General features: G+C 43.6%; 1 protein-coding gene and 1 pseudogene across 2 annotated transcripts in view; both read right to left on the bottom strand.

Annotated features, from left to right (window-relative positions):
* The window catches only part of SMARCAL1 (SNF2 related chromatin remodeling annealing helicase 1), a 50,605-nt gene extending 45,143 nt beyond the window's left edge, over window positions 1-5,462 (bottom strand). The window contains exons 1-4 of one of the 2 annotated variants that reach the window (XM_074312945.2): window positions 5,274-5,462; window positions 4,105-4,141; window positions 2,830-3,636; window positions 1,997-2,047 (exon numbers count right to left, since the gene is read on the bottom strand). In XM_074312945.2, coding sequence (XP_074169046.2) covers window positions 1,997-2,047; window positions 2,830-3,352 — 574 coding nt within the window. In that variant the 5' untranslated portion in view covers window positions 3,353-3,636; window positions 4,105-4,141; window positions 5,274-5,462. Of the gene's footprint in view, window positions 1-1,996; window positions 2,048-2,829; window positions 3,714-4,104; window positions 4,142-5,273 lie in introns of both variants that reach the window. The other variant, XM_019727054.3, reaches the window with a different exon arrangement.
* Window positions 5,463-16,941: 11,479 nt separating this feature from the next.
* Window positions 16,942-20,477, bottom strand: LOC109445072 (large ribosomal subunit protein eL32 pseudogene; annotated as a pseudogene).
* Window positions 20,478-23,971: the final 3,494 nt, after the last annotated feature.

Genomic DNA, 23,971 nt, shown 5'->3' with positions numbered 1-23,971 from the left:
AAAAAACCTGCAACTACTATAAAATAATAATGCCAATGGTAATTGACAAATTGAAAAAAAAGATACAATAAAATAGAAGAAAATGATTTAAGCAATTTATGACACATTCATACAATAGAATATCATATAGCCATTGTTTTTAGGAAGAAATTTTGGAAAAGCCAAAAACACAAAAAAAACAGTGTTAAGTTCAACAATATGAAATCATTTTTTTAGAGGTCAAAGTGGTCCAATAATGGACACCCACATTTTCATCACTCAGAATTAACTGTTAACATTTACCATTAAAATAAAAACGCAATGCTGGAATACTAAGTGAAAAAGGCAAGATAAAATTGCATTACATATATAAAATTTTGTATATTTTAAAAGGGTGGAAGGAGCAAAACCAAAATGTCAATAGTGGTTAACTGAGCAGGGAGGTTATGGGGGATAGTTTCTCTTCTTTGCACATTGATATACTTTCCATATGTTCTACACTGAGTATGTGGTGGGGTTAAAAAAGCAAAATCCAGAGGTACACCCAAAATGACAAAAAGACTGATAGAGACTGTCTTTACATATTATATTGATGAAAAGTATAATCTACTAAGAAGACACAGCAATCATGAACCTATCCGAAAATTTAAAAAGAAGGATAAATGCACAACTCCACAATCATTAAGACTGTTCAAGGTACAGCGTGGTGGATAGCAGATCAAGTGTGCAAAACACTGCTAAGGAGCTAAACAATTCATAATCAGTAAAATTCATCCAAAACCTATATAGAGACTTTTGTGCCCATTAAATGGTTTTCAAAAAATATGTGGAGAGTGAGCAAAAGCAATCATACCACACAGAAAACCTAAATGAATTTGCAAACGCCAAAGTCATACAGGTCACCATGCATTGCAGCCAGAGAACAGGAGTAAAAAGATGATAAAACAGACAAAATCATGACAGAGGAATTCACTGATTTAATCCACACAACCATGAAAACCAGGTGTCAAGACCTGTAATTCTAACCCAGAGGACTGGCTCTACCCCTCCCAACACCTTACAAATGGATTAAAATAACAGTAAAAATGAGCCTCGCAAAAAGGTCACCAGCAGATACCAAAGAAAAGCATACCACCTAATACCATACGTTTTAAGAGATGGAGGCCAAGGAGAGAAATAGGAACTTCTGCAGGGGGCTGTCCCATCAGCCCCCAGGAACTGTACTGGTGCTCCAGAGAATTCTACTTCATGTCCCAAATCTGTGCAAGAGTGACCTCACCATGCATCCTCATCTTTTTCGTTTTGAATGGCGGGGAGGGAGGGAAGAAAGGGCATAGAAATGGCTCCTGGGAGATGAGAACACGCAGGGAAGAGGTGCAGGCTTAAGGCATTAGGAGGTGACAAACTTTGGTGTAGGACTGTCAACAAAATCTCAGAAGACAGCGGTGTATGCAGGGTCCCGACGACATCCTGACCTGGCCTCCCCACACCTGGCCTTGGCTGGAGTCCTGCACTCTCGAGTTAACTAGCCACATGGAGAGTGCTATGAGGATTTGGGCTGTCTGTTGAGATGTAAACCTTCCTGGGGGCAGGGGTTGGCATAGCTGCCCGTCATGGCTGGAATCAGCAGGCCAGTGGGAACATGTACTCTGAAGTCAAGACTGTCGGGGTTCGAATACCAGTTGCACAATTTATTGGCTGTGTGACCCTATGTTAGTTACAAAGTCTCTCTGGTCCTCAGTTTTCCCATCTGTAAAATGGTTGTTCTACGGAATAAGAGACTTAACCTATGTAAGGGGCTTAGCACAGACTGGAACGTAGCAGGCTCCATTAAGTGCCAGCTTTTGCTAACACTACCAGTGACTTTTACCCAACGAGCTGACTCACTAGACTGGCCAGAGTGAGAAGGAAGAAGAACACTGGGATGGGGCCCACAAGCGAGACCACGTCTGCTACTCCAGAGAAACTTTTCAATTCCAGTATTTTCTGCACGAGGGGTGACGACACACCTACTTACTCAGGGCACTGTAGTCGCTCATGCTGAAGTTCCATGTCTTGGTGGCAGGATCTGAAATGAAACAGAAGTACATGGTCTGTTCACAGTGAGGTTGATGACTGTTGTTATGATTTGTACTTGAACACTCAATAAAAGCTGAATGAACGAACGAATGAATGAATGAATGAATGCTACCTTCAAAACAGGTGACTGACAAGCCCCCACTGATTTACAAAATCTTTGGAGAGGACAAATAGCAACTATAAATAAGGATAATGCTTTTTATATTGTGAAATTCAAGTCAGGCCCTGGGATGCTAAGGGCCTTACCTAAGAGGGCTGAGGGCAGAGGTGGGACTGGAATCCAGGTTCTCTGAGACCCAGTGTAGTCTGGCAAAGCTCAGGTATGAGAAGGCGTGTGCACGGAGGCATGGCAGAGCTAGCTAGCTACATCCTGGCTCTGCCCTTCAGACAAACCTGAGCATCATACTTCACCTTGCTGAGTCAGTTCCATTGCCTTTAAAATGAAAACATCTACTTTCATCAAAAAATACTTGTTAGGCTTAAGTGCTACAATGCATATATAGCACCTGGCAGCGGAGCTGGCCTCTCATTACACATTCATCCATTCTCCATATGGCCATGCAGCAGCCCCCAATTTTGGCAGCTGTTTGAAGGAATGTCTATGACAAAAGGAAACACAGGCTAAAATAGAAACATGTTAACAACTGGATGGACAGAATGTGCCAATGAACCCTCTTCATATATATGAGGAACTGCTGTATTAAAAGAGACTCTAGAAATAGAAAACAAAACAAAACATCTACAGAACTAGACTGAATGAACACTCATTACCGTATCTTCTGCTGGGCAGACTCTTAAACACAGCAATAAGCTCTGCATTGTATCCAACCTGCACCTGGAAACCGTCTCCATTCCTTACACATATTCCCTCCTGGGAGCTTACTGCTTTGGGGAGTGAGGCCCCCAATTTCTGTTGGAGTCTTCCCTCTGTTCTGGGAGTCACTTGCCCCGAGCCATAATGGACATCAGAAATGTTCTGCCCGGAAGTGGAGGGTTTCGCTGCCGTGGCCTCTAATTCAGGATCCCTGGGAAGCTGTCCAGAGGAAGAAGCTGGCGTATCCTGGGAACTCTTTGCTTTGGCCAAAGACTCATGAGTTGTGTTAGCAAAGGGTGTCGATTTGGTCCCGTGTGATGCCTGAGGATGACTCTGACCTAACTCATAACCTGCGAGCTGCTGGATGGAAACCCCTGGAGGACTTTGTGCCAATGGAGGGGAGATCCCAGTGAGAGTCCTTTGACTTGGGGGGCTGTGGTGTGGGCAGGCTGTGGACATCTCTTCTTGCCTCTTCCACATCCCTTCTGCCCGCTCTGAAGTACTGAGATGAACACTGCGGGCGTCATGAGGTCTTTGGTCACCAGGAGATGAACTACTGGGATTCTGTTGCTTGAAAATGACACCATGGCTCACTGGCTTAGAAGGATCCCTGGGGAGATTCTGGAACGCGCCTTGCTTGGACTGGGAAGGGTGGGTAGTGATGGAGGGGCCTGAGCCGGCGTTCTGATGCTGTTCTAATAATTTCTCGGCTCTACGGGCCAGAGCCTTTTGTCGATTCACTTCAATCTTTTCCCTCTGCTCCTCTGTAAGAGGCAAGGACATTTTAACAGGGAAATGCTAACGCAGGAATGGCAATCTTTAATCAGAAACGTGGCAAAAGCTGAGGAAGGAGAAAAAAAAAAAAGATTGAAATACACATGAAATGTATTTTTTCTGTTCCAAACTTGATCTTAAAAGCTTTTGTCCCAGGAAATGCACAAGAACAAAAGGATATATTAAAGTTTCTTTTATAGTTACACACACACACACACACACACACACAGACACTAAAACAATGACCCTGACAAAGAGCAAAAAGCAAGATCGAATCCAGGCTGAAGCAGTATTTCAGTGGCAATATTTTTCTCCCTCTTATTCCCTAGACAAAGTGTGTTATCAGATCCCAAGGAAATTACGCAGTGGAACCTAATTCCATCAGATAATGAGAAAAACAACATTTCAAACTAGAAAGGACATGGATTAGACCGACATGGATCAAAACAACCACCTACCATGGTGTGATACTTGCTAACGTAGACTCTTCCCAACCTGGAAGAAGGAAAGAAGCATTAGCCTCACAGACTGCACACTAAATTCACCCCCTGAAGTCAATCCCCTTATCATTCCTGGCAAACCAATCTGCAGGCGGCCAGCTGCAACCCATAGCGCAGCTGGCCTTACGGCCTGCCTTCCAAAATGCACTATCACGCCGCAACCCAGTGACTCTTGGAAAACCAAGGGGGGGAAAAAAAGTAATACATGCTCATTGTTACAAATTCAGATGCTACATGAAGATGTAATGAAGAGTAAAATTAATCTGCAATCTCACCATCCATCAGTAACTACTGTTCAGAGTTTACAGTATAGTTCTGATTTGTTTTCTATTCAGATCCATAGACACATCCTACATATTTGGAATATATATGCATTTATTACAAAATAGGATGATTATATACATTGTGTTTCGTACCCTGCTTCTTTACTCAAGTCATTTTTCTACGAGCTGAGCCACTTTTGCAATATTGTACAACCAGGGAGTTGGACACCAATTTCTCTGACTGCCTTGGTTCAGACTAAATAGCCCCCACCCGTGTAATAGCATGTCATGCTTATAATGGTGACATAGGGGGCACCCCAGAGCACTCTTTAGGCCTCTGAGAGGAGCCTGAGGGTTCAAAGGTTTCCTTCCTGCTGGGATTCCCTTTGGCCAGAACCCCAGGCAATATCCCCAGAGACTTTCCACTTCCTCCAACCACCAGCAGTTAGGAAGGGATTGGGAGAGGCTTTGTTCCCGGGGTACAGATGAAGCCCTGAAGCTCCTTGGGTAACTTTCCCACCAGGGCTTTCCAGCACCCCCGAACTCTCCAGGTCTAAGGCCCGAGGCGGCAACTGCTTCCATTAGCCAGGGGCAGCAAGACCATGGGATGAAGTCCCACTAATCAGCCCCAAACCATAAAGCCATTGCACCATACGGAGGCCCCTCTTCCTCCGCTCGCTGGGACCTCTGTTTCTACCCCATTTGGGGGGCGCGCCTCACTTCCGTCCCGCAGTAAGGATGAGCCACGCTCCATTTCCATCCCTTAGTATTATCTCCACTTGGATTCATCCTTCCCTTTGGCTCACTCCCTGCTCCAGGATGGCATTTGGTCTCGTCCGCCTTCCTCCCAGTCTCCCTTCTCACCCGGTAAGGCCTAGAATGCGAGCCACATTCACCGCGGACCCCGAACCCAGGCGCGTCTCCAGAGGCCGTCCGAGCCGGATTACGCTTCCGGGTGGACCGTTAGGACCGGCATTCGAGCGCGACCAGTTCGCCAGCTTTATTGCAACGGCTGGGCCTGAAAGGCGTAGGGTGCTTGGTCACCGAGGAACTACACTTCCCAGCGTGCAACGGGACCGCAGTTACGCCTCAAAAAGTAGGAGTGATGACCCCGAAGACTGGAGCAGTGCTGGAGTTTCTTCTGGGATTTGTAGTTTGGGCCAGGAGCCTGGCCCGCATTCGGAACGACGCATAGTCGTGGGCGGGGCGAGGCTGAAGGGATGCACCCTGGGAATTGTAGTCCTCGGTTCCCCCAAAGCTTAAGCCCAGCACGGATCATGAAAGCCTGGGTCCCAACGTTGAGGTTTCCAAAACTGGAGTCTCGTTGTCAGAACGGTCTCCAAAAGGCATCGCAGACGGCCAGACTGATTTGGTAGTGCATAATAAAAAGTATTCCCTAGGGTATCCATTCCTGGAGTTGATAACCTTGCAATTTAAGTTCCCATCTCAGGAACAAAGGCGAAGTGAGCATCATCGTCGTCATCATCAGGCATTGCTCTGAGCATTTAATAAATCATCTCCTTTAACCCTCACTACAACCTTATAGAACACACATTGTTGGTATCCCCTTTTTACAGATGGGAAAACTAAGGGCTATTCTATAACTTTTTCAAGGCCTTGTTAGGCGATTCGTGATTCTGAATCTGAAGGCTCCCCCCGCCCCCAAGAACAAAATTAGTAAACTGATACCATCAGAGTCAGATTAACCCATTTCTGAGCACCAGCACCCTTTTCCTTCCACAATCAACTCCAGTTTACACATTGGTGGTAAATATAATATTCCCCTATAGTCAGTCTACATATGAATGCTACTTTGTTTTCATACATAGCTTATTTAAAAACAAATAGGTAGATCTCTACTTAAGGATTTTGGAAAATGGCCAAGACATATTGTTAAGAAAAAAAGCAAAGCACAGCAATGCATATAGTTCGATCCATTAAAAAAATTTATTACCTATAAGAGTATGTAAACTTATAGAAAAAGGTCTGGGAAGGAAATTAAAAAACTTACCAAACTCTTCAGGATCAGGAATATATATTTTTTTGAATTATTTGAATTTTCTTATAATCATCATATAGAACTTGTGTAACTTTTGAACCAGTAAATCAGTTTTGTTTTGTTTTGTTTTGTTTTTTTAAATGTCAAAGATATTGGCCTGTCTTATTGGACTTGGCTGACTTTTAATATTAGAAAGTGTTCAAATCTCAGCTCTACCCCTTTTACTGGCCACATAAACACAGTGACTGTGCCGCCATGTTCTCATCTGTAAAGTAAAGATGGAAAACAGTACCATCTTGCTAATTCTTGTTGTGAGAATCAAAGCAAGATGATATGGGAAAAGTGCTTAGTGAACTGTGAAATCTCAGAGCAGATGGGAGCAGGATGTTGCTGTTATTTGAGGTAAATCTTCTTAGGTCTTTCATTTCTCTACACCAGGCACCCATTTCCCACTATGTAATATGAACAGAAATGGACGGACAACTTTTCCTGTCCTTCCTGTTTCCCACAGAATCAGTTAATTTGCTAAGAAAGCTGGGTGCTGTGCACTTCACCCCTGCCTGCCACCAATTCCTATGACAGTCACTTCACTTAGTTGTGCTCAGTCGTCTCACGTGTGAAATGATATATTGCCCTTCGGTATAGCTAAAAGGGCATATGGATGAGTGGACCTTGGATCCTAGAATTCCTGTGGATTCATGAATCTTATCCCCCAAATCCCAATTTGGTAGGTCTGGAATTGGATTAAAAGATGTGATTACCTTTCTCGCTGTAAATTTCTAAGAATGGGAAATTTAAATAAGAATTTAGTAAAAAAAACAAAAACAAAAAAGTAAGCTAATTGGATACCACTCAATATTTATCTCTGCTTTGCCAACAGCATCATTTATTGAGGTCTTACCATATGCAAGGCTTTAAAAAAATAATTTCTATACTTCCGAAGTTCTTGAGACAACTTACGGTGAAAATGCATTCATTAAAAGGTTTAAAGACCTGGAAGAAAGCACAGGAGCCAAGAAATGAAGGGAGAGGAGAGGAGAGTTGGAGCAGTTGAGCTCCACTTTAACTCGGAGCTTCCTGGCAGCTAACGCAAAAAAGTCAAAAAGTCGTGCAAAGCCTTCAAATAAACAGTGCACAGCTGAAGCTCCCAGAGGATCAGCTGAACAGTCCCAAACTGGTTTGAAGCGTCCCTTGGTTGCCTTAGAAATAGATAAACAAAAGGACAATGTGATGAGTATTTTGTAAAGTTAAAATTTTTAAATGATTTATAAAATTATATAAATTGCAATTATATTGTTTCATACAGTTAACATAAAATGACGAGAATTCGTCTCATAGTTTTTAATGTTTAACTGGCTTTTCTTTAGTAAAGTGGTGATGGTTATAAATGCCTTTATTTACCAAGGTAGAAAAGTTGTTTTCTCCTCCAAAAGAATCCAATAATGTTTAGTCTGTGAAATCCAAAAGCCTGGCAGACACATTTGTAAGGTATTCCGGAGATGCCTAAGACGCAGTTCCCATCCGTTGAAAAGGTTACAGTATTTGGAGGATAGAAGACAAGCAGCTAAAATGGTCAGATGTAGCTAACGTCCCAGATATCCGTCCCAAATATGGCATGGCACATGCTTATACTAAAAAAGTGTTTGTTGTTTCTCTGAAATTCAAAGTTAACTGGGTGTCCTATATTTTATCTGACAACCGTGGAAACAGTCCACTTCTATTATCAGTGGCTCAGGACTCAGCTGAGCAGCAGACAAATAGACGTTGATACAATAGATAGATGATTCACAGATATATTAATACATCAAATTTTACAGCTGGAAGAGACTTCAGAGACTATCTGGTTTTATAGGTGAGACCATAGAGGCCAGATCAGCTGCTAGCTAGTCTATAGAAAGCACTTTTGTGTACTATAAACACACACCCAGAGAAGTCAGCTGTGCCCAATGTCACACCTCAGGCAGAGGCCTGCTGGAATGGGGAAACTCAGTCGCAGTGTAGGGCTCTTTCTGGACACTAATTAAACATACCACTAGTTGTTGCACGCTTGCCCTTGCCTGATAGCATGTCTGGGCACCTACACCAGATGTAAGTCCCTCTCCCTGGAGCTTATGTGTTAGTAATGTATGTGCGGGCCTTCCCGCTTTCCATTTCTGATTCCCTAGACAGGGCTTGACAGCCCTTTGGGGAGGGAGATTGGACAGCCACCTCAAGGGCATGCCGTCACTCAGGTTGATTACATCTAGAGCACTGTGGTAAGATTCTGGAGCAAATGCAAGACTTTGGATGGAATAGGTGACTCTGCTCTCCTCAGTGCCATCAGTGGCCAGGCATTTGCATATCCAAAGCACAGAGGAGCAATGAGAAAGTTTATAAGCCAAGAAATTCACCTTCCTGAGTGGTTGTTCCTTTCTGATGAATTTAATAGCGTTCAGTCTGACACTTCCGTTTTTCTCCCTCCTGTAATCTGCCTCCCCTAGCCCCGCCTCCCAACTCTAAATGCGTTATAAAGACAGAAACTCCAGTATTAGTTCTGCATGGTTCATTCCATAGTTCAGTGGGAGGGTTCTCCAAGCGTCTTAATTTCTCTGTTTGGTCTTGGTGACTGTGATTACTTCACAAGCCTCTCTCTCAAATCTGGCACATTTTCTACTGAGACAGCTGGCACATCCTTTGCCAAAAGCACCCCCTTGACACCCGGCTCCAGTTTTCTTAAACCTGTAAAATTTTCATTTTTTTTTTGTTCCTCCAATATGTCAAGTTGCACTGTATTCATCCATTCATTCATATATTTATTTAACAACAATTCAAGGATCTATTATGGGCCACATATTGTTGTAACTGAATAAGAACCCCAAGATTTCACCCTTTCTTTATAAAGTTTATAGTCTAGCTGGGGAGGCAGACCAAAAAAAGGAAACAAATAAACTAAATGATAAGGGCTTGAAGGACCTAAACAGACGGCCCAAGAAGAACTATTTCAGAGTGGTGAGAAATGGCCTCCTTAAGGGGAAACAGTGGAGCTGAGATCGGATGGGAGAGAGGAGGCAGTCATGCAAATATCAGAGGGCGGAGGGTTCTGAACCGGAGGCAAAGGCAGCACACTGCACTCACGCAAGAAAGAGCTGGCTGGGTGTGTTTGAGGAACGGAAAGAAGGCTAGTGTGGCTGCAGGGTGGTGTGAGAGGACGAGAGGGGCACAAGACGAAGCAGCTGGAGAGGCAAGTAGGACAGATACTTTCAGGGTCCTGCAAGCTCTGAAAGGAAGTTTGGATTTCGTTCTGAGAGCTGTGGGAAGCCATGGAATGCATTCATGCTGCAATGGTGTGATCTGATGTGTGTCCTAAGAAGGCTGCTCTTGCTGCTGAGTGGAGCATGCCCTAGAGGAAGGCAAGTGGGCCCATGGGAAGGACTTTTAGGAAGCCATGGCAGGAGTCTGAAGAAGAGATGACGGTGGCCTGGCTGGATTGTCACTTTGGAAAGATGCTTGGAGAGAGACTTCAGAACCACATCTTCTTCTCAGGGAGCCTGAATGTATGAGTCCGGCACACACACACACACACACACTCAGAGCCTCATGGCTCGCCTCCCACTGGTGGTAACGGACAGGAAGGTGGATGAGAAAGTTGGGAGAGTGAACTGAACTTTCCCATGAAGTGCTTTTTTTTTTTTTTTTTAATATACTAGGCAGCTTCTTCACAGAAGTATGAATCAGAACAATTACGTTCTTTCATAATTATTGATGGAAATCCGAGTCAAAGAAGAGCTAAGTAGCTTGTTCAAGGATATAGATAATACTGGAGCCCAAACTCCATCTCAGATGTCCTATTTCCTACTCCTCATCCAGAAGTTCCTACAGCAAGGGGAGAGCCACCAGACTGTGCTCAGGATTCTACTCTTGATACAGTTTTTTTTTTTTTTTTTTTTAAGATTTTATTGGGGAAGGAGAACAGGACTTTATTGGGGAACAGTGTGTACTTCCAGGCCTTTTTTCCAAGTCAAGTTGTTGTCCTTTCAATCTTAGTTGTGGAGGGCGCAGCTCAGCTCCAGGTCCAGTTGCCGTTTTCTAGTTGCAGGGGGCGCAGCCCACCATCCCTTGCGGGACTGGAGGAGTTGAACTGGCCCATGTGGGAATCGAACCGGCAGCGTTCGGAGTTAGGAGCATGGAGCTCCAACCACCTGAGCCACAGCGCCGGCCCCCTCTTGACACAGTTTTATCCATCCCAGGGGAAATTGCCCCAGTGGTGACACCCCACTTGTGTCTACAGATGGGAAAAGTTAACGCTGGATTGTGGTTGGCTTGGTGCAATATCCCTGAAGGCCACCAGGGGGAAAGTAACAGTCCATGAAAGCCAGTCAGTGTTAGTGTTACCTGTCCCTGTCTGGGCCCCTTTACCTCTAGGTTCTCTATATTTATGCTTTGTCTCTTTTTATGCCTTTCTTTCTAATTTTATGCTACATTTATTATTTTTTAAATTCTTTATTTTCCTCTTTGTTCCTCGAACCCCATATCCAGCCTGCCCACATCTTGGAACTAAAGCTATTTTTAGTAGTTTGTTGTAGATTGAATTGCTCCTGGTTTTCAGTTCTCAAAGAGTACAAGTGAAACGCTTTATATTTCCTGTCCCTACCCTTTCCCCACTCTCATATGTCTGATTTTTCACTTATGTGGCCATCAATTGTCTTCCCCACTTCAACAGGAAAAGAAAAAGAAAGGGAATCTACTTCTGACCCTAATAAAACGTAACATGACACAAACAAACAAAAGGTCATTCAATTGTTAAGGAATTTCAAGAGAAGGGGAAAATTTAAGAGGGCTGCATCCTGTCTTCACTGTAACTACGACAGCATCTAACTAACCATCCAAAGTGTGGGGTTCTTACGGATACAGGAAAAGGCCATTTGTTCCTTCCCTGACTCCAGTATTTCACATTTCTTACTGTCAGAAGATTCTCCTTAGGGTCCACTCCAAATTCTCTCCAAGGTCAAATTTGTCCTGTCCACAGGAGAAAGATATATGGCGGGAGCTGCTAGCTAGTTTATGTTTCTGTTGATTTGAGGGGCTTGTGATCAATTCCTTCCATGGAGACACGCTGCAAGCTGCAGGCTCAGGAGTTAGGGTGGTGAGGACACGAGGTTGACCACCTGCTACAAACAGTTATTTACATCTGCATTAGATAGGGGCACACTCAGACTAAGTCCGAGAGATAAATTATCCTAATTGAGCGGTTAAGAGAATGAATGCTTTCTAGGTAGTTTACAGGAAGGGACCTCCTACTCCTGGATGCAATAATAGAAAACCACGGGCCATCAGATCCATTTGGGAAACAGCATTAGCATCCAGTCCACTCACCTCTTTGGTCCTCCAGCACTTGTTTCCAGGAAATCAGCTCCCTCTTAGCAATTCAATATTCTTTCAGGTTTTCTTTTCTTTTTCTCTTGTAAACTTCTGAAAGAGCAGGGCCTCTCTACTTAACCCTACTTGTACAGCAAGTGATGCGTAGTCCAGTAAGTATTACATACTCGAGCCTTGTAGACTTCCGCCATGAGTCTCTACTTCTGCAGGGTGGAAGGAAATCCTCGCCTCCCACTGCCCACCTCCCTTAAACAGACAACTCCAGAATTCCTTCTCATCGCCCCCTCCAGCTTGCTGTAGGCACATCCTTCTCTGCTGTAAACAAATCAAAAGTTATGTGCTTTTGAAAAATGTACAAGTTCTGTTTCATGCTGTCCATTGGAGAGATGGCATTTAAAAGTATTAATTTTAAAAACTATAAATTTGTTGAATAGGCAATGCATTCACGTGATTCAAACTCCATACACATGCAAGAGCAAAACAGTGAACTGTTTTCTTCCATCCGGAGCAGATTTAATATGAAGTTATATAAGCTTCGCCTTCAGGGATCTTTATTTGCATAAGGCCGTTCAAGGTTCTGTACCTAATTCCGTATTCATCATTTTGTATTATTTTTTTATTTAAAAGCTCCCCCCCCTGAATTGGATGAGCTTCAGTGCCTGCAAGACTTGAATCTACCCCGGCCCCTATCCCTGACTCTTAGCCACCTCATTCCCTCCCCACCAGGCAGCCCATACCATCGCTTTCTTGTGTATTTTTATGGATATTTTTTATGCACATTTAGGTAAAAACATTTTTGTCCTTCCATCCTTTTTATGTGTGGTAGCATACCGTGCACACTGTTCTGCCCTTTGCATTTGTCTTGAAGTAAGTTACTTTCTTTATATTTTGGCTTCCTCGTCTATAAAATGGAAATAATTGTGCCCATCCCAGAGACTTCCTGTTAGAAGTAAATGAGATAATGGAAAGTTCTTACCTTATTGCCTGGAATATAGTAAGTTATTATTCCATTGTTATTATTAAAAACATGCTACAAAGCTATAATAATGAAAACAGTGTGGTACTGATAAATAATAGCCGATGGATGAAATAAAATACGAAGCCTCTGCAACTCCGTCTTTATCAGTTGTGTGCAAGACGCTGTTGTCTAGGAGTGGAATACAAACACTAGAAAGAAAAAGTTTGTCTCAAGGAACTTTAAGTCTAGGGGAAGAGAGAAGACATGTGTCAAAAACGGAATACAAAAAGAATAATTGCTATGGGGATTGGTGAGCTTCTTGCGGCTGGAGTGCTGGGGGGTGGGCATACAGAGTACAGAACCAGGAAGGCTAAGCCGATGAAGTGGGGTCTGAACTGGACTTGGAAAGATAGGTAGGAATTTGACATTCAGAAGATGGTGATTAAAGGGTGATTCAATTGGATGGAATTACAAACACTGAGGAAAATCTGGTTAATTAAATGAAATCACGTTTAAGACAGAAACTTATAGATGGACAGGATATTGCCCTGAATCTGGCGTCCTTTCAACAAGTCTGAATGAATAAGGGAGGGCCAGGAATCCCTAGGTGGGGGGGGGGTGTGTGTGTTATGTGGGCTTAGATTGAATTTGGCATCTCTAACTGTCAACGGCAATTAAAGTGTGGGGGGGGCAGTGGCATATCAATATCAACAAAAGTAATCCCTCATGAACAAACTCAAAATCTAAATTTTTAGCTAACACTTTATCAATAACACATTCTAACTACATCTGAGGCTTTGAAAATATGCCTCTGTATGATAATTGCTGTAAAACAGATTTTAGTCACAGGGACTATATTGTACAGAAGACATAGAGAGCTTATTAAAGAGTATCATTTAATTACAACTACAGATCCAACAATGCTGGGAACAATGGGTGCCCCCCCCAACCCGCTCCTGCCGCAGCCCCGATATATCAAGTGTATAAGTAACATTACGTATGCAAAATGGTCCAGAGGCCATCTAACCATTTCCCAGGCCAGATGGGACTTTGGGGAAACTGAGTGCCAAGCCACGTGTCAGATAAAATGGAGCTTATATCTTGATCCCAGAAATTCAAAAGCCTTATGGTGAAGTCAGCTTCCAGACAAACACAGCGCCCAGAGAGGAGCCAGCTCCCCAAGGCTCTGTCATGGGATTAAGCACATTTCAGACCCGAAGCGAGAGAATGGCCCTGAAGCTGGCCCACCTGGCCTATGTGGGGTGGGCTGCATCTGCCCATCTGGGGCCTCTGTATCCAACTCTTCCTCTCAGTCTAGATTTCCCTTGGTGCCCCCAATGCTTGCCCAACCGGTGTGTGCTGCTTGTGTTATCAGCAAGTCATTTAGGGAAAAGCCTTTTAATTAAGAGGAGAGCAACACATTATTAAATCAGATTCATTTATTACCCTGCCATCTGGCCAGAACTCTTCCCAATCCCCTTCTCCTCTGAGGCTGCACACGCAGAAAAAGAGACAAAGAGAATGGAAAGAAAGGAGACCTCTCTCTGCCTGAACTTGGAAAGGACACTTGGCCCTTCCTAGAAGCAGGGTGAGGGCTCTAGGAAGATTTCTTGGCATCTTTTCCATACTGTAGAAACTGAGTCTCAGTTCCCTTGCTTAATTCAATGCTTGTACGATGCCTGGTAAAATGGCTGGCATAGTGAAGCCACTGGGGAAATGTAAGTTGAATCCTAAGCCTGTAAATTAGGAGCTTTGTTATGAAGGTGGGTGGTGAGGATGGTGGCAATCGCGGTGGCAGTGGTGGCAGGAGTGAGGCAACACACATTTCCTCCTGGTAAGCTCCAGCTGGCTCTCTTTCTGTTGTGACCCAAAGGATCATTTCCTCATCCTCTCCCCCAAAATATCAGGGTTGCTAAGAAAATCCAGGTTCAATTCTTGACCCTCCCCACTCCAAATCTGGATGTCAGGCATTATCCTAAGGGAAATGCCGCTGGAGACTTCCACATCTGCTTTGGGCATGATAAGAAGAGCTGCTGAGAGAGGCTTAGAGTTGAAAGAGGCTAGGAAATGGAACTGAGGGTGTATTTCAATAGGTAACAGCTAAAGGCGGACTACACCGGAAGACATAATGAAACGGATGCTAGTTCCTAAAAGTGCAATTACCACACCTGTGACAGCTATGAATGAAGACTAGTACAGGGACATTGGAGACTCAGTTACCACCATCAGCACTGCTGTAAGGGATGTGATCTCCTACAATAGGGAACAACTCCTGGTAAAGCGTTGAGCAAAATAAAGTATAATCTTCCTGTAATTTACATACATAGTAGTTCCATTCTTAGTGTATACTGAGTGTGTATTAAAAGCCTTTAAAAAGTCCTTTTGTTTACATATAAGACAAAGTTACATTCTGAAGCTCCGATGATTCTAAGTAAGTTGCCAGCCCTACCGCTATCTAGTGGGACATTTGAAAGTTGTGCGCAGCATGGGGGAGGGATGTACAGGATTATGCCACAGACTGCAAAAGATGGAGCTGCTCGGGTCCCAGCCTCCACTTGCCAGGAATGGGAATGGGACCTCTGTCCATCACTGGATCGACCCAAAACACTCCACTCTTTACCAAAATGCCCCCTGGGGTGGGGGGAGAGGGGGATGATCCTCAGCTACAGTAACAATTAACATGTGAATCAAATTAAACTAAATGTAACAAAATTAAATGACAACCAAGAAATTTTAAATGTAGAACTACAAGAACAAAAAACTCCCTGAGATAATCAAGCACTTTTAGACTGGATATTAGATGATATGAAAGCATTTCTGTTCCTTTTGCTTGGTATGATAATGAAATAATTTTACGTAAAAATACAGACAAACGTGCATACAATAATGCAAAAAAGTCAATCTCAACAGCGGCCATCGGAATACAATACCTCTACCAGCGTTATAGCAGATATTTCCTAGGGTGGCTTCTCAGCTCACAGAGACTCAGTCTTCTCTGGGAACTTCCTCCATACAATACTCAAGGTGAGCCCTCAGTTGTGCAGTTTGTATCACATACCCCCTCCCCCACAATGGGGGGTTGGTCTAGGTGGTGTAGGGCACACCTGACCCAATTCGAGCCCTTCAGATGCTCCTTCACAGGGACTTGGCATTTTGAACTGAGATAGGAGCTTGTGCTGTGAGAGCTGAGTCACATTACAGCAACTCCTAGAGAAGAACCCTGTACTGCAGGTACAGAGGTCTCCAGAACCTGTTTCCTACCCTTCTTGGGGTTCGGCAATTCAGTCCTTCTGTGGTTTCTACGAGACACCACAGAATCCGCCCCAAAGTTCCATTTCTTTGTGCTCACGCCAGCTGAAGTTGACGGCTGTTATTTACAACAGAAGAATCTTAGTAAGATGTTTTCATTCTGGAGACAAATAACATGTCAGGATTTACAGATTAAAGACTGACTACCGTAGATCAGGTCCCTTGGAAGCCAGAATTGCAGAATTATTTGGTTCCTCAATGTGGTTATATTTAGATAAACCCTTCAAAGTGGGATGCAGTTGAATTTGGCAAATTGTCTGTCTTTGCACATGTTGGAAATGATCATTTAAATAGAATAACTGTGGTAGCCAGCTTCCAAAAGGTCCCTCAATGATGCTTGCTGCTTGATAGTCACATTTTTGTTTAGTTCCCTCTCACATTAAATAGGGCTGACGTGTACAACCAATAAAATATTTCAAAGTATTGTATGTGGAATATGACTTCTAAGGCCAGGTCATAAACGATATTGAGGTTTTCACCTTGTTCTGTCTTGGGTCACAAAGGGGGCTAGTCCATATGTCATTAGGATGCTCAAACAACCCTATGGAGGACTCATATGGTGAGTGACTGAAGCCTCCTGCCACCAGCCAGCCCCAGCTTGCCTGCCATGTGAGTGGGCCACCTTAGAAATTAATTTCCCAGCTCTGCTCAAGCCCTCAGATGAACAACAGAGCCCTGGCCGGTATCTTGATGGCAATCTCAAGCCCAAACCACTGAAATGGTGAGGTAATAATGTTTGCTGTTGTTTTAAGCCACTATGTCTTGAGATAATTTGCTATACCCCAATTGATATATAGTCCAAAAAAGCAAAGTTGTCACAATGATCTACAAGACCCTAGATGGTCTGCCTTCCTACTCCCCCACCCCACCCCCCGTTCCATCTTTGACCTCATCTCCTAGCCTTTGCCCTCTCTTTCATTCTGTCACAGGTACACTGGCCACCCTGATTTTTTGGGAACATTCCACGCATCCTCTTGCCTCAGATACTTTGCATTTGTTGGTTGCTCTGCCTGAATCACTCTTCTCCAGACATTCAATCACTTGCTCCCTCACCCCCTTCAAGTCTTGGTGCACACTTACCTTTTCAAGGAAACCTTCCCTGATCACTGTATTTAAAATTAAAACTCTTCACCTCACTGGACAATTTCATCTCCTTCTTCCATTTTATTTTCTCCATAACCTTATCACTATTTATCATACTATATATTTTATTAATCAATTTCTTTATCTTTAGCTCCACAGGGGCAAGGATTTTTGTGGATTTGTTTATTGCATCCTTGGGGTCTAAACAGTGCTTAGTACACAGGACACTTTTAATAACTGTTTGCTATATGATTGAATAAATAAACCTAGTTAGCTTTGAAAAAAAAAAGAAACATATCATATGGGTTTCTTGTAGAAAAGTTAGAAACTATGGTAAGCCTTAGGAATGAAATAAGAACCATCGTCTGGAAATAGCCAGTGCTGACATTTGCTATATAACCTTCTTGACTGCTCTCATCAATGCCTTTTGAGTCGTAAGGAATGGAAATCTATTCTGGCTGATCCAGACACAACGATATTATTAAAGGCTGCAGTGAGCTCCAGGGAAACCTGCAGGGTACAGAGTATCCCTGGGCCTCAAGGGAACTAAACTCCAACGGACACCAAGACTGCGCTCGCTGGCTCTGTGAGGCCTTGGGCCTCCGTCCTTGGGCCTCCGTCTCTCCACCTGCTCCAATCATCTCTCTCCAAAGACCACTTTCCTTTGCTCATTCATTAGTTCACTGGTGGTCCTCTTGTTTACCTTGTTTGCTCTGGAGCTTCCATGATTTTTCAGTCTTAGTGACTCAGTCTTTCTCTGTCCCAGATCCAAGTTTCAAAAAGCCTGATTGTGCCAGCTGGGGCCAGGCGGCCTCCTCTGGTAGACAGGGTCAGAACTCTGTATTAGTTTGCTAGGGCTGTCAAAACAAAGTGCCATAACCTGGGTGGTTTAAACAACAGAAATTCAGTGACTCTCAGTTCTGGAGGCTGGACGTCCAAGATCAAGGTGTCAGTAGGGTTGGTTCCTTCTGAGGGTTGTGCCTCTCCCTTAGCTCCTGCTGGTTCGCTGGAATCTTTGGTTTTCTTTGGCTTTTGCTGCATCACCTTAACCTCTGCCTTCATTTTCACACGGTGCATTCTCTCTGTGTGCATGTGTTTGTGTCCAAGTTTCCTCTTTCTATTGGATTAGGGCCCAGCTTAATGACCTCAACTGATCATCCGCAAAGACCCTGTTTCTAGATTAGGTCACATTCACAGGTATGGAGGTTAGAACTTCAATGTCTTTTGGGGTGACGCAACTCAACCCATGACAGTCATATTGACACAGTCAGAAGATTTGCACCTTTAAGTGGCTTTGAGTAGCACAAGCAATGATATTTGTCTGGTACCAACATTGCTTTCTATGTAAATAAATATATTTTGTCTTGCAAAAATAGTATCATACTGCATATTTTCCCCTTACCAATATATTGTGAAAATATTCCATGCGAATGGCATATTTTACCTTGTTTTAATGGCTGTATCGTATTACAGTGCAAATATCATCATAACTTATTTAAGCAATCCTTATTGTTAGATTTCTTTCAAATGTTTGTTCTTTTGTCCAATATGCAATGAATATCTTTGTATTTAAATCTTTGTGCACTCTAATAATTATTTCTTTAGGATAAATTCCTAGAAGCAGCATTAGTTGTTCAAAGACTATAACATTTTAAAAGCTTTTGATATATATTATCAAACTGATTTCCAGGAAGTTTGTTGAGGACACCTGCCTGTCTCCCAATATTCTTTCCAGTATCCAGTAGAATATTTTTGGTCAGCCCAAGTCAAAGAGGTCACAAAATTTTTTATAGTGTTTTTAATTTCTATTTTTGGACTGAAATTGATTTTTTTCCACATATTTATTAGTCACATATATTTCGTGTTTGGGGGAAATTGCCCATTCATTTACTTTGCCTAGTTTTCTATTGGACTTAACTTTTTCTTATTGATTTGTATCAATTTTCTACCTTAGTGATATTAACCTATTATATGTTATAGCTATTTTCTGTGGCTTCAGTTTTATTATTTATTTTGTACAATGCTTTTGAAATACAGAAGTTTGAACTCTATCAAAATTTTCCTTTGTGGTTTCCCTCAATCCTCTTATGCTTAGAGAGTTTCTCCATCCATAGAGGGGATAAACAATCATGTATATTTCTTTTCTTTTTTGGAAAGAATTTTATGGTTTTATTAAAACACAATGTGCACACAAGCTGTCTATTCATTTTCTTCCCTGTGCAGCCGGGCGTTGGGATTGGTGACTCTGATGGCCATCTGGGCTGCTCTTTCCACAATGGCTTTGCGGTTCTTAGAGGAGACATCGTGACAATCTCAGCACAGTAAGGTTTGTTCCACATCAGCAGCTGCTCAATCTCCTTGACATCGTGGACCAGGACCTTCCGAAAGCCACTGGGCAGCATGTGCTTTGTTTTCTTGTTACTCCCATAACCAGTGATGGGCATCAAGATCTGGCCCTTGAATCCTCTGTGCACCCTGTTGTCATTGCCTCTGGGTTTCTGCCACTTACGCTTAATTTTGACATATCGGTCTCACTGGTGCCGGATAAACTTCTTGGTCCTCTTTTTGGTGATCTTGGGCTCCATGAGTGGTCTGAGGGCAGCCATGATGCCAAGTAGAAGATGAGTGCCACCTCTGTGGGCAGCGCAGAGGAAGCCATGTGTATTTCTTTTTATTTTGTTTTCCTCAATGATGTGTATGTTTCCATTAAAAATGTTGCTTTGTATGCTCTCATTACTTCTGGTAGATTAAATGTGGCTGCAAATTCCTCCTCTTACCTTTGAGAGGAGGAGTCTAATTCTCCTCATGTTGAATCTGGCTTTAGTAACTTGCTTGACCAATAGAATGTGGAAGAACTGATAGCCTGGGAATTCTGAAGTGAGGTCATACTCTTTTTGCACAGGGTAATTGAGTCCTGAGTCTCCATGTAAGAAGTCTGACTACCTTAACCACCATGCTGGAGAGGTTATGTGTTAACATCTGACCATCCCAGTTGAGTCCAGAATTGTAGCTGTTTGCACCCATGCAAACCGAGTATCACCGAGTAACCTGTCAACACTAAATGGAGCAGAAGATGAATGGAGCCCTGCCCACGTGTTTTCATCCATAAACTCATTATATGTAACATATACAGTTGTTGTTTTAAGCCACTAAATGGTAGGGTAGTTTGTTATGCAACAATAGATAACTGGAATATTACCTTTTGCCTAGAGTATTATAACGGAAGCTGTGAGATACAGGAAAAAGCACTGGAGTTGCAGGGAAATGGGAGAGTCAAGAGCTTCAACAAGAATATTCTCATCAATTGGTAATGACTGATATTAAAAATAGCAAGGTTTACAGCTGACATGTACTTTGAAGCAGAAAAAAGGCAAATCAATCCCAACTCTAGCACATTTTGAGAAAAAGCTTTTTTTAAATAATTGAAATCCATGGAGCATTTTTGATGTACCATACAGAGCACTAAGCCATTGACACAGGTGTTCCTCATTTAATTCTCAACAGATTCCCTGTGAATAGCTGCCATTATTGTCCCCATTTATAGACAAGACAATGAAGGCTTTGAAAGATTCAGTAACATGCCCAGGGTTGCAGAGCCAGAACTAGGATTTGAATCCCTGTGTCTGAGCCTGTACACTTGGCCACAGGACTCACCTACTTTTCAGGGTGATGTTCTGATGGTACTTGCAGAAAGTGCCCTTTGGCCAAGGGACAAATCTGGATGCCCTCTTCACCCAGATATTACCATTTAGATGCCTCTAAGTCTATAAAATCAGAAGGTTGAGCCAGACACTCTCTAACCTCTCTTCCAGACCTTATAAGCCTGTGATTCCTAAAATTGAGCTGTGCGCCTGGCAACATGGACAATGGAAAAGAAAACAACCCAGGATTCACATGGCTTTTCCTTCCCAGCATCTTTTGGTCCAGACACTGGGAGGGTTGGGGTAAAGTCACTTAGGCAGGAAAGTCCTGAGGGGAAGGAGGACCTTATGAAAGAAAGCACCTCAAATCAGAGTGGCCTGAGCTGAGACCTGTCCACCCCCTGAGACCCTGAAACCATTTCAGAGAGCTTCCCAGAGCCTTACCCACGTCACGGAACAAGCCCGTGAGGTTATTTCACTTTGTCTTCTCCTGAGCTATTTGCTCCAGCCATCCACCCTCATGCTGTTCCTACTGGGTGCAGCTGCTCTGGGACAGCCACTCATCTACTTCTCTGGCTTCAAGGAGGGGACGCTGCTCACTGCTCTGCTGCTGGGTCTCAAGCCAGTATCAGCCGCTTCCCTGAGCCAATACAGCATCCCTGAGGTAAGCCTGTAAATCTTAAGGAGACTTTTCTCTCAGTCTGGGATTAATGGAAGAAATCATGAAAACTGAGAATTATCCAACACTCTTGCTTTGTATCAGGCTCATCCTTCAGGTCTGTTGCCTTGTTTGGCTCCTGGCTTGCTTCCATCGACAAAGGGCAATGCTCCCCTGCCTGGGCAAGTATTCCCACCAGAAATATCTGGGGACACTGTTCTTGGCTTTGAGGCACCAACAGAAGATATATTCTACTCCCCCGCCCCCAGAATAAATTCTTCCCAACGCAAATCCCTCCTCCTTATATCCGTATGACTAGCATCCAATTAAATTCATGCCAGGATGACTGACAGTGGGACTATCCATTTGCTTCAAGGACAACCCCGCCCCATTCTCCCACCAGGTGTGTCTGGCCCAGATAAGACAATCACAGAATGGTGGGACATTAATTCTTTCAATCCGGTTCTCCAGTCTTATCCACGTGTACTTTGTTAATGAATGAGTAAACGATCTGACCCAATTGAGGTACTCACCCTGATCCACCCAAGAAGGCCTACACCAAATGTCTTCAGTATTCAGAGAGCTTCCCCTTCATGCTAGAGCCTATAAATTCTTAGCTCAACTCCCTCCCCTCCTTTGACTGTTTTGTGTTCCCTGAACCCGAGATCATTAATCACTCTGCCGCCTGCCAGGCTCTTCCTGTCAGCAACTGTTCCCTCTGACCCTCCCTGTGGTCTCTCTCCCTCACCCCAGCCCCTGACAGAGCAGGATAAAGGCTCACACCTGTCGGACTGGGGTGGACAGAATCAATCAACAAGGTCATGAATCTCTCCCACTGCCCTTCCCTGCACCCCACAATTTCATCCCTCTACTTCTCAAGTGCATGCTAGGATTTTTAATTTCCTTCTGGGATTGGCCAAGGGGAAGTGGTGGCAAAAAGAAATGGAAAAGAATTTAGGGGACAGCAACAATAATTGGAGAGCCCTGCAGGGCTTGGAAATGCTCTGACGTCTGGCTGCCGCAAGCACAAGGAAAAGCGTTCTCCGACTTGGACCCAGAGTCCCACAAAGAGAAAACCTAAACAGGAGTGCAAAGAAGGCAGAATATGATACTTTGCTTGTAGGCCTCTTTGCCTTATTTGTATTAAAGCCTGCTGCCTAATTTCTTCAAGGCCCTGGCCATATGGGCATGAATGAATTGTGTGACTGGTGTCTCAGTAGGGGGCAAAGTTGTAAAGTAGGCCATTCTTGTCTTCTCTGAGCACCTGGCAGTATTATCTCTTTGTGCTACAAGAAGCAGACACAAGGGCCTCCCTTCTACTCCCAGGAAACCTGCTTTAACAGTGACCTGCTGGCAAACATGCTCCATCCTTTGTCATCTAAAACCTTCATGACTCCAATGGTAAGAATTGCAGGCCTGATAAGAAGGGAGGGTGTCCTAGGCAGGTGGGTAGAGGAGATATTTTTAGGCAACCAGAACCTTAGAGAACCCATCAAATCACAGAGGCCCGCCCACTCCACCTGTGTGTCAGCTTTAAATTTGGATTCAGTTTTTGGTGGCACAAAAGATTCTGTGCCTCCTGCCACTGGGAGGGCCCATTCTCCCACACTGCTGTCTCCAGTCATTCTGCCCTGCAGCATCCAGCTGGCTCCCACTCAGGCTGAAGGAGAGCAGGCGACCGGACCAGCCTCGCCAGACGGGCCATCTGTCCCACCCGAGGGTGAGGGTCCCACCTGTCCCAGTGCTTTCTAGAGCTGCTGAGACAGCTGCTCCAGAAAAAAGATTTTAAAGTGTATGTTCTGATGGGTGCCACTAATGAGATTCAGATGCTGGGAGAGTAGCTTCTAGCACCTCAGGAAAGCCAGGCCAAGTGCCCAATCTCTGCATTTGCTGTTTCAGAAAATGGGACCCAGTGTCAGGTAGGTGAGGTGAGGGAGAAGGAACAGGGGTAGAATAGTCAAGACACGTGGCTTCTGGTCCTGGTTCTGTCGCTTTCTAACTGTGTGACCTCGGTAATCATCTCTCCTTTGGTCTTCAGTTTCCTCCTCTGTTAAATGAGAAAGTGGGATAGGATATATCTAAGTTTCCTTTTAATTCTTTCCTTATAAAGATCCAATAACTTCCAATATGATCAAATATATGCATGGAGCATGTAGACAAAATCTACAATGAGTCAGTGGAATTTGAAATTGTGACAAGTGTTTATATTTGAGGCCCATACTTTCCTTAATTTCATTAATATTTTAGGCTGAAGTATTTTGTTATATTTGGGAAAGATGAGCTGGGGGAGAGTGGGTGGTGCCTCATTCTACTTCATTTGCTGGTATAGACACAGCCAAAAGGGTTCAGATTAAATTGAATACAGCCAAAGTACTTACATCCAAAGTACTTAAGTCTTTTGTCTGCTCTGAGGTGACCTTCTTCTGCTAGAGGCTCGATTCCTATTTCACCTGTATCAGTTAGGTCACTTTTTATTGCAAGGGACAGAAACCCAACTGTAATGGATGAAAGCCAAGCAAAGAAAATGTGTTGTCTCACAGGTCTGAACCACTGTCACTA

Source organism: Rhinolophus sinicus, chromosome 17, assembly GCF_057876585.1.
Source record: "Rhinolophus sinicus isolate RSI-liver-muscle chromosome 17, RSI-T2T, whole genome shotgun sequence".
NCBI lineage: Eukaryota > Metazoa > Chordata > Mammalia > Chiroptera > Rhinolophidae > Rhinolophus > Rhinolophus sinicus.
The sequence above is the reverse complement of the archived record's forward strand: the minus strand, read 5'-3'. Positions and strand labels throughout refer to the sequence as shown.